Below are 10,513 nucleotides of genomic sequence, written 5' to 3' on the forward strand. Positions count from 1 at the left end.
GGTCCCCGCCAGGGTGTGGGGGGAGGGGAGGGGCGGGGCGCCAGGGGCGGGACTGGGGTGACAGTGGACGGCCTGGGCGGGGCCGAGCTACCGGGGGCGGAGCCGGGGAGGGGCGGGGCCGTGTCAGGCCGGGCAGCGCCCCATGCGCGCGGTGGCAGATCACACCAGGCTCGCGTAGAGGGGACCTGCGGGAGGATCCCTTCATCCCCACTTCTGCCAAGTCGTCCCTGCCGTGAGTGAGCCCCCTTCGGGAGGATCTTGGGGTGTGCGGGGTTGAGCAGCTGAAGATACATAATTCTGAACTTTGGCTCCTACAGACCAGTAGGTGGAGTGACCCTGGATACCTGGGCCCCTCCACAGGCCGGGTTCCCAGCAGGCGACAGGTCCTTTGACCTTCCTCTGCTCCTCTGGAGAATGTAGCTGTCGAGTGGGGCGTTGAGGGTGGGTGTGGAAGTATTCCAGACTCTGTAGGCGCAGTCACTCGATCCAGTCTCTGGGCAGGGGAGGTCGATGGACCAGATCGAGTTGCCTTTGACATTTCCACCACCTTTTCCCGCCGCCTAGGAGCCGTGCCCAACAAATGGCTCTATTTGGAATTACTTCCTCTTTAGAGGAGCGGAGCTAAGCTCTCACCCTTGAGACCAAACTAGGCGCTAGCAAACCAGACCCATAGAAGCCCGCCTGCAGGACCCTAGGTTCTAGCATTAGCCTGTGGTTGGCCACAGGCGCAGATTACAGAGGTCTCTAACCACTGCTAACACCGGAACTGCAGAGTTCCTCCTCCACAGTCCTGCTACCACACACTATAAAAATTGCCCCTTTCAGAGGGCATGGTGATGCACACCTGTAGTCCCAGCACTCGGGAAGCAGAGGCAGGAAGATCACCATGAGTTTGAGGCCAGCCTTAACTATATAGTGAGACTCTGATTCAAAAAGCAAAACAAAAAAGCTCCTTTCAAGCCCCTGAGAGATCTTTCTGGTCAGTCTGGAGCACAAGCCCTTGAAAAGACAGATGTCACCATTCTCTGGCCCATGCAATGGAAGTTTGTCACTTCATCTCAGCCACACAGCTTCTTTCTGCCAAGGTGATCAGGCAGCCTGATCAGACCATTATCTCCTATCTCCCAAAACATGCTGTACAGAATGGAAATAAAATTTAAAGAATGCAAGCATGGTGGTGGATGCCTGTAACCCTAGCACTGAGGAAGGGCTTAGGCAGGAGGATATGAGTTTGAGTCCTACATAGGCAATTTAGGGAGATACTGTCTCAAAATTTAAAAAATAAAAAGGACTGGGGTGTAGTTTAGAAAGTGTCCTCACTTTGATACCTTGCACCAAGAAAAAAAAAAAAAGAAAGAAAACACCTTGAATCCTTACAATTTAAGATTCTCAGAACCCAAAAGTTGGGAAAGGGTTCAGGCAGCCAAAGTAGCCTCTTAATGCTCCAGGAGTCATGAGAGAAGTCTGACTTAATATGAGGATAAAGACGAGAGAGTCTCTGTCCTATTTAGATTTAAATCTCCTTTCCCTTTATTCCCTTGGTGCTGCCTGGAATGGAACCGCAGTTGTCTTGAATGAATGAATACACAACAAATCTGGCCTGGACTCCTAGGCGGCCTTTGGGCTCTGCTTAGCTTTGAGGGTACCAGCTAAAAGGTACTACAGTCCCTGCATTTTCCAAGAAGGGGAAGAAAACTGAGAGGAGATGAAGAGGTTGTTCCAGACCAGGAGGGAATGAAAGTTTAGGGAGTTAGGTGGAGGGAGCAACTTAGGGAGGGAGGTATGGGAGACACTGTGTATCTGTCCTGTAGGATCAAAGTTCGGTTCTGTATCAGTCTGGATATTTTCTGCATTGGGTAGCTGGAGGGGTTAAAAAACCTGAGTAGTTCCAGATTCTCCTTGAAGTTATTGGAGACAGAGACAGACACTGGCATCTGGGAGGAGGCTAATTACTGTTTGCCTGTCTCTGCTCTTCTCACCGCTCAGTTGGAGCAGTTAGGTAACTGGCCAGCCAATGGGGTGTCTGCCTGTGTGTGCACCTGGCTTGGGGCTGTTTCTTTGTTGGACTCTGCCCTAATGGTGGGGACAGCCTTGGACAGCAGATTAAGACACATATCTTCCCCCCAAGACTGTGTTTCCCTGCCATATATGGGTGTTTAGCACATAGTTTGTGAGAATCTATGTGGGAAATGTGGCTATCTGATCCCTACGGGGCTGGTAGGTGCTGGTAGGTGGAGGCAAGGCTCCTCAGGCTGGGTGGATGAAATCTCCTGAGGCAGGTGGCCTGAAGGATTTAGGTTGGACAGACACAGGCAAGGCCTAGCTGGAACAGAATCAGAAAGGAAACTGAGACCACATCATGTCTTAAGTTTTGATTGCAACATTTACACTTCTAAAAAGAAGTTTACACTTATGAATTTCATTATGGGACTCACTGTGCAGTTCTCAAAGCTAGAGACAGTACTTTCAGACCGACCTCTATGGTTAAAGTTAATAAACACCATCGAAGGGAATAAAGTTGGGGATAAGGAAGCCATTGGCAAAGTATTGCAATAATAGAAGGAAGAAGTGACAGGGCCCAAGGGAAGGGAGAGGTAGCAGGACAGTGGGTGAGTGGCAGAGGGAGGTAAGTGACCCACAGAACAGAGAAAGAAGGTGGGCAGAGAAACGGCTTTGTGATGAATGACTAAATCCAGGTGGAAATACTAGGAAACAACAAGCTCAGTTCCCCCTCTCCTTCCCTTTTAGACTCAGGCCGGGTTCAGATGGCGTTGGACGGTGGCCCCACTGCCTGCTCCTTCCTTAGCTGGGGATTGACGGATGCCCCAGAACCTTGAAGAAAAGAGCCAGGCCCTCCCCTGCCGTCTTCGCCACCACCAGAAGAGTCCTGAGGCCGTCACAGTCTCAGCCATGTACACCTTCCTGCCCGACAACTTCACGCCCGCCAAGCCCAAGCCCTCCAAAGAACTGAGACCGCTGCTGGGCTCCGCGGTGCTGGGGCTGCTACTGGTGCTGGCCGCGGTAGTGGCCTGGTGCTACTACAGCGCCTCCCTCCGCAAAGCCGAGCGCCTGCGTACCGAGCTGCTGGACCTCAATCGCGGCGGCTTCTCCATCCGCAACCAGAAGGGTGAGCAGGTCTTCCGCCTGGCCTTCCGGTCTGGGGCATTAGACCTGGACTCCTGCAGCCGCGACGGCGCCAGGCTGGGCTGCTCGCGCACTGCAGATGGGCGCCCACTGCACTTCTTCATCCAGACCGTGCGGCCCAAGGACACGGTCATGTGCTACCGCGTGCGCTGGGAGGAAACGGCGCCGGGGCGCGCTGTGGAGCACACCATGTTCCTGGGCGACGCTGCGGCGCACTGGTATGGTGGCGCCGAGATGAGGACGCAACACTGGCCCATCCGCCTGGACGGCCAGCAGGAGCCGCAGCCGTTCGTCACCAGTGATGTCTACTCTTCCGACGCCGCTTTCGGGGGCATCCTAGAGCGCTACTGGCTGTCGTCGCGCGCAGCTGCCATCAAAGTCAACGATTCCGTGCCCTTCCACCTGGGCTGGAACAGCACAGAGCGCTCCCTGCGGCTCCAGGCACGCTACCATGACACTCCATATAAGCCGCCCGCCGGCCACATTGCAGCGCCCGAGCTCAGCTACCGGGTGTGCGTGGGCTCCGACGTCACCTCCATCCACAAGTACATGGTGAGGCGTTATTTCAACAAGCCGTCCAGAGTGCCGGCGCCCGAGGCCTTCCAGCACCCCATCTGGTCCACGTGGGCGCTCTACGGGCGCGCCGTGAACCAGGACAAGGTGCTGCGTTTCGCGCAGCAGATCCGCCAGCACCACTTCAACAGCAGCCACCTGGAAATCGACGACATGTACACACCTGCCTACGGCGACTTCGACTTCGACGAGGCCAAGTTCCCCAATGCCAGCGACATGTTCGACCGGCTGCGCGCCGCGGGCTTCTCCGTCACGCTCTGGGTGCACCCGTTCGTCAACTACAACTCCTCGCGCTTCGGCGAGGGCGTGGAGCGCGAGCTGTTCGTGCGCGAGCCCACGGGCCGGCTGCCCGCGCTGGTGCGCTGGTGGAACGGCATCGGCGCCGTGCTGGACTTCACGCGCCCCGAGGCCCGCGACTGGTTCCACAGCCATCTGCAGCGGCTGCGCGCGCGCTACGGCGTGGCGTCCTTCAAGTTCGACGCGGGCGAGGTCAGCTACCTGCCGCGGGACTTCAGCACCTACCGGCCACTGCCCGACCCCAGCGTCTGGAGCCGGCGCTACACCGAGATGGCGCTGCCCTTCTACTCGCGGGCCGAGGTGCGCGTGGGCTACCAGTCGCAGAACATCTCCTGCTTCTTCCGCCTCGTGGACCGCGACTCGGTGTGGGGCTACGACCTGGGGCTGCGCTCGCTCATCCCCGCCGTGCTCACCGTCAGCATGCTGGGCTACGCCTTCATCCTGCCGGACATGGTGGGTGGCAACGCGGTGCCCGAGCGCACGGCCGGCGGCCCGGACGGGCCGGAGCGCGAGCTGTACGTGCGCTGGCTAGAGGTGGCTGCCTTTATGCCCGCCATGCAGTTCTCCATCCCGCCCTGGCAGTACGGCGCCGAGGTGGTGGCCATCGCGCACAAGTTCGCAGCGCTGCGGGCTTCGCTGGTGGCGCCGCTGCTGCTAGAGCTCGCGGGTGAGATCACAGACACCGGCGACCCCATCGTGCGCCCCCTTTGGTGGATCGCGCCGGGTGACGAGACCGCGCACCGCATTGACTCGCAGTTCCTCATCGGGGACACGCTTCTCGTGGCGCCGGTGCTGGAGCCCGGCAAGCAGGAGCGCGACGTCTACCTGCCCGCCGGCAAGTGGCGCAGCTACAAGGGTGAGCTCTTCGACAAGACACCTGTGCTGCTCACGGATTACCCGGTGGATCTGGACGAGGTGGCCTACTTCACCTGGGTGTCCTGAGTCAGCCCAAGTCTGGGAACCCACAGCCGCAGCTCCAGAGCTTAATCTCCCCAAACCCTGACCCCCAGGAAGTCACCACCTCTGTTCCTCCCAAAACGTGGGTGCTGACTTAGAGTCCTGGAGCCAGGAAGGCACCCTGAAACAATCTCTGGCTCCAGCACACAATCCTGACAGTCCCTTTCCCCCACTCACTCCAGGCTGCAGAAACCCTCCTCTATGGTGGAGGCAGAGAACTTGCAAGAGAGAAATGTGGGTTCTCTGTCTGTTACACACACATGGTCTGGCTTTAAAAGCACAAAGAGAAACATCTTCCTCTGTCCTCGCCTTCATGGCCATCTTTGTCCTTTGAAGGTGGAAACAGTCCCAAAATAGTCCCTTGCCACACCTTAGAAAATATGGGGCTGGGGATTTAGCTCAGCGGCATAAGCGCCTGCCTTGCAAGCAGGCAGTCGTGAGTTTGATCCCTGGTATCGATAAAAACAAAAAAGACAAAAAAAAAAGAAAGAAAGAAAATATACATTTCTGGCGTTAGAAGCAAGGCCCCGAGCTCCCAGCAGATGCCTAAACAGTGGCTGCCCTGGTCCTGCTCTATCTGGGGAAATGGCCAATGGACGAAGAGGCAAGCATCCCCTTGTGGGGAGCAGAAAGACTGGGCTCAGCCTGGAGCTATCACTGTTTCCCTACCTGGGAAAAGACTCCTAACACTGGACTAACATCTGTGTACGCACCTGGACACAGCCATGAGTCTGATGGCCACGGACTGGACTTGTAGGGCCATGCCGGCCAGACTTGATGCCTTAACTCAAGAGTGTATGTGTGCGTGCGTGCGTGCGTGCGTGTGTGTGTGTGTGTGTGTGTGTGTGTGTGAAGGGGTAGTGAGAATGGCACACACCATGAGTCCTGAGTCTATAGAATGAGCATATCTCTGAGGTCAAATAAGCCTGGATGGAGGAGGAAGGGGACAAATTCCAGGCTACCAGTGTTGAGCTAGCCCTTACCCAAGTGGTTTCTTTGGGACTCGGATGGGAAATAAATAGCTCTTTTAAGATTCTTTGGCTTTCTCACACTGCACATGTGGCAGGGGTATGGCCTCAAAGTGAGTAATGTTCTTATTCTGGCAGTGGTGTGTTTGGCTACCACACACTAACACCTGCCAACATGGAGACAGGGTAAGGTCTTTCGTCTCTGCCTTTTCCCTAAGATGAGCCTGAGCCAGAGTGCGTCTGTCCTGACTTTGCTACTGAGTTGGGGAAGGGAGGAAGTGGGGAACAGGGTAGAGCTGAACTTCCCTCAGCAGCTCTGAGAGGTGCTCTACTCCCTGGAGAATGTTTCCCTTTGCCCACCTTTTTATTTTCTCATTGTGAAAAATGTCTCTTGAAAGCATTGGGCCCCTTACAGATGCCCATCTCTAGGGCCAACTCAGCTATATGACCTTGAACAAGTTGCATAACCCAGCAGTTTCCTATATGTATAATGTCTACCTCCAAAGTCATTGTGACAGTTACAAGCACAGATGTATGTAAAGTGCCTAGCACAAAGTAGGTGCTCAATAAAAAGTAACTATTAGAATGCTGTTTCTTGTTTTTCTTGCTTAAAAATAAGTATTCTTGGCCAGGGATTTGGCTCAGCGACGTAAGCGCCTGCCTGGCAAGTGCAAGGTTGTGAGTTCAACCTTGGTACCACAAAAAAAAAAAAAAAAAAAAAGTATTCTTTCAGTGCCAAGCTCCCAGGTCCCTTCAGGTTTGTGCTGTCCCCCTCCCTGCTAGCAGTCTTGTATATTCCAAGTTTGTCTCTCTCCCTGAACATCTGGGCCTAGGGAGCCTGATCCTGGAACTCGTAGCAAGCATGTCATAGCCAGAATTCCTCACTGGTTTCTCCTGGGCCTAGGGTTTACATGTGTGTGTTGAGAGGCAGGAGAGATAATGCAGCTGGAAAGCTCCATTCTCCAGGTTGCTGGAGCTCAGCAGCCCCACTAAGTCTGGGGCCTACACTCCCACTCTGTGACCCTGTTTTCCTAGGAGTCTGCCTCAGTTTCCCTTCCAACTCTATATGAGTGAGCATAGTTCTAGCCAAGCTGTGAGATGTGGGTTTCCTAGAAGAGTTTTTGCCTTGGTTACCCTAGATTTGAGTACAGTGTCTCTGAACCAAGCTCTGTCTCTGCGAGCACCAAGGTAAGAAGACTTCTGCAGATTCTCCTTAGCGAACACTCGAAGGTCCTTCTCTCCTCTCCAAGTACAAGGCTAATGCTGGCCTGTCCATCCTCCAGCCACTATCTCACATCAGACCTCCTCAGACCTAGACTACTATAGTGGCCTCTCAATTCTCTCCACTCTGGGACCCTTGAATCCAATCCTCACAACAACGAAAGAAACATTTCTGAAATTCAAACCTGTTCCTTAAGGGAAGAGAGAAGAATCTAAACTCTGGTGCTCCAGGCTTCTAAGATCTGGATCCTTCTCACACCTCTGTCTCTGTTTTGGGTCTCACACATACACACAACATGTTTTGAAAAACGTTTGGAGAAAACACTACCTTCTGTTCTGGGAACAGCTATGCAAACACGCCTGCCAGAAGAGGCTGCTCAGACCTACCCCTGAAGAAAATCTTGTGGAAAATGGTTTCCTTTCCTGCCATTGTTTGACTCAGTGGGGCTTCTGCTGACACCCCACCCTCTCCAGTACACACCCCACTCCTGCCTGCTTCTTATCTTAAAGCTTGTTATTTCATCTTGCCCCCAGTTCCTTCCAGCAGTTTGAAGGGAGGGGATACTTGGTCTTAGGCGGCAATCCCTGAGTTTGGCTGTGGGTAGTGTTAGGGGTACAAGAGATTTGGGAAAAGGAAGGAAGAAGACCCAGCATGCCCAGACTACAAAACGTAAGAGGTCGGGACTGGGGATTTAAGCTCAGTGGTTTAAGTGCTTGCCTGGCAAGCATGAGGTCATGAGTTCAACACACGTAAGAGGTCATGCTTCTTGTGTTCGTGCTTCTTGTGTTCTGTACCTTGCATATCTTTCCTTCCCAGGCCTCTTTCTCCTCCCCAAGGAATCCAGTTGAGAACTTCCTATTACATAGTCCCAGCACTCTGAAATCCCAGCACTCTGGAGGCTGAGGCAAAAAGATTGCTGGGAATTCAAGGCCATCCTGGACTACATAGTTAGACTGTCAAAAACAAAAACTGAACAACCCACAATACAGTCCTGGGCAGGAGGGGTGGTGACTGGGATGAAGAAGAATGGGGGAGTCAAAAGCAGGTCTGACTGCACATCTGTTGCACAGCCTCGTGGCCACAGCAGCAGGAAGCTGCTACCTGCTTCCAGAAAGAAGGAACAGGTCGGGCCAACAGCTAGATGGACAGTGAGGTCAGCCTAGAGAGGTCAGCCTGTGCCTTCCAAACATGAGGGCCTCATCTGGGTCCCACATTTGCACAGGAATTTCAATTGACATTTCACTGTTACAACTTCATGCCTTTAGGTCTTCAGTTTAGCAAACAAATGCCTTCCACGGAGGTTTAGGCTACCTTTTTAAACATTAAGCATTTTGGTTGTCTAGAGGCTCTGCTATCTCAGAGAGAAACACAAGCCCTCCCTGTCAGGAATATGTCTTCGCACTGGGTGGGGGAGGTAGAGCTGCAGAAACAGGTGGTGATTTGGCCGGGTGGGGAAAGAGGGTAGGTGGTTATTGGGGAAACTTTCCAGGGAGGGATGTAGTGGAGTTTGGAATCCTCCCCACCAGGAAGATGGAAGGAGAAATTGCCACAACTCTGTCTCTCCATAGGAGAAACCATATCTGAAAACAAGGTGGTAAACCACACCTTCCGTGGCTCGGAGCCTCTCTGCACCTGCAGGGGATGAGAAGAGGTGGTAATTCTCCACATATCTATTTAGTGCCTGAGAGGAGACACACTGGTGACTTCCTGACACTCCCAGCCATTGTGGCCTAGACCCTTGCTGGGTCTGGTTCATTTGGGCCCAGGCACAGCTTGGGCTTTTCCTTCCCTTCCCTGCCCAGTGCCCCCACCTGTACCACGGAACCTCCACAACTGCCTCAAACCTCAAACTGAACCCTAATCCTGACCACTGATGATTCTGCCTAGCCCACATATCCTACAGGCATGGCACAGGAGCCAGGCCAGCACTCTATGGCTCCTGTTCAGGATCAGAGACGTACTGAGCCTAAATTAAACCAAGCTTCTTGGCACACGCTGGCAGTCACAGATATTTGAGAGCCTGAGGCAGTAGGATTGTGACTTGAAGGCTGGCCTATATAATTTAGTAACACCCTGTCTCAAAAAATAAAAAGGGCTATCACTGAAGGTCAATGAGAAGGCCTGAGTTCAATCTCCAGTACTGAAAAACTAAAATCAAATATCTGAAAGGATTTTGCTGTGAATGGGAATCTGCAATGGTGGGAGGCTGGGAGGCGGAACCAAGGGGCTCTATCGGTTTTTTTTTGTTTTTGTTTTTGTTTTTTAAGGGGCTCTATCTTGAGGTCACCTTCCCCACCCCTAGGCAATTATCCTGTGGCTCAAAATGAATTCCAATGGGCTACTTGTGCATCAGTAATGCCCCTTAGGCACCACCCCAAACCTAAGCTATATGTATGCCCCCACACTGGTGCCCAGCAGAGAGAAAAGCCAGACTCCAGTGGTGGTGGTGGTGGGGGTGTTCTCTCTCCACATTCTTAGAATAAAAAGCCACTGTTACTTCATATTTCTTTTCTTTTCTTTTCTTTTTTTGTCTTTTCCTTTTTATCGGTACCAGGGATCGAACTCACGACTGCCTGCTTGCAAGGCAGGCGCTTATGCTGCTGAGCTAAATCCCCAGCCCCATATTTCTTTCTAGCCATGCCGAAAACTCTATCAATATCAAATAAAATAAACCAAGCACTGTTCAAATGTGCCTGTAGTCCCAGGTACTCAGGAGGCTGAAATGGGAGGATTGCATAAGTCCAGGAGTTGAATCCAGTCTGAGTGGCATATTGAACCCTTTTTTTTTTCTTTGAGACAGAGACTCATTACACAGTTTATACTGGCCTTGGGCCAGCCCAGCTGGTCTCAAACTCAGGGTTCCTCCCGCCTCAGCCTCCCCAAGTGCTGAGATTACAGAAGGGTGCCACCATACCTGGCTTGAGCCCCTATTTTAAACAAAACAAAACAGGAACCAAGCATGATGATACAAATCTATAATCCCAGGACTCAGCTAGCTAAGGCAGGAAGATCACAAATTTAAGGTTAGCCTGAGCTACAAAGTGAGTTCAAAGTCAGTCCTAACTACACAGTGAAATCCTGTTCCCCTCCACACAAAGATGAACAAAAAGCCAAAGAAAGTTCCCATTAATTCTATTTATTTTTTACTGAAATATTGAGGATCAAACTGAACTACACAGCCTTTGAACTGAACTACATTTCCAGCCCCTTACAAAAAAGTTTTAAAACAGCATCTCTAAATTGCTAAATTGCCTAAGCTGGGTTCAAATTTGGAATCTTCCTGCCTCAGCCTCCAGAGTCTTGGGATTATAGCTGTGTGCCATCAAATCTGGCTAAATTATGCTTTTTGTGT

At 52.5% G+C, this 10,513-nt stretch overlaps 1 protein-coding gene across 1 annotated transcript; it reads left to right on the forward strand.

Annotated features, from left to right (window-relative positions):
• The first annotated feature begins 97 nt into the window (after nt 1-97).
• Nucleotides 98-6,525, forward strand: Myorg (myogenesis regulating glycosidase (putative)). Its single transcript, XM_003470678.5, has 2 exons — nt 98-232; nt 2,749-6,525. Exon 2 carries the CDS (start codon nt 2,821-2,823, stop codon nt 4,954-4,956), a length of 2,136 nt encoding a protein of 711 aa, XP_003470726.1. The 5' UTR covers nt 98-232; nt 2,749-2,820; the 3' UTR covers nt 4,957-6,525.
• Nucleotides 6,526-10,513: the final 3,988 nt, after the last annotated feature.

Source organism: Cavia porcellus, unplaced genomic scaffold (genome assembly GCF_034190915.1).
Source record: "Cavia porcellus strain 051 isolate PalLab524CR breed Dunkin Hartley unplaced genomic scaffold, mCavPor4.1 scaffold_1, whole genome shotgun sequence".
Lineage (NCBI taxonomy): Eukaryota > Metazoa > Chordata > Mammalia > Rodentia > Caviidae > Cavia > Cavia porcellus.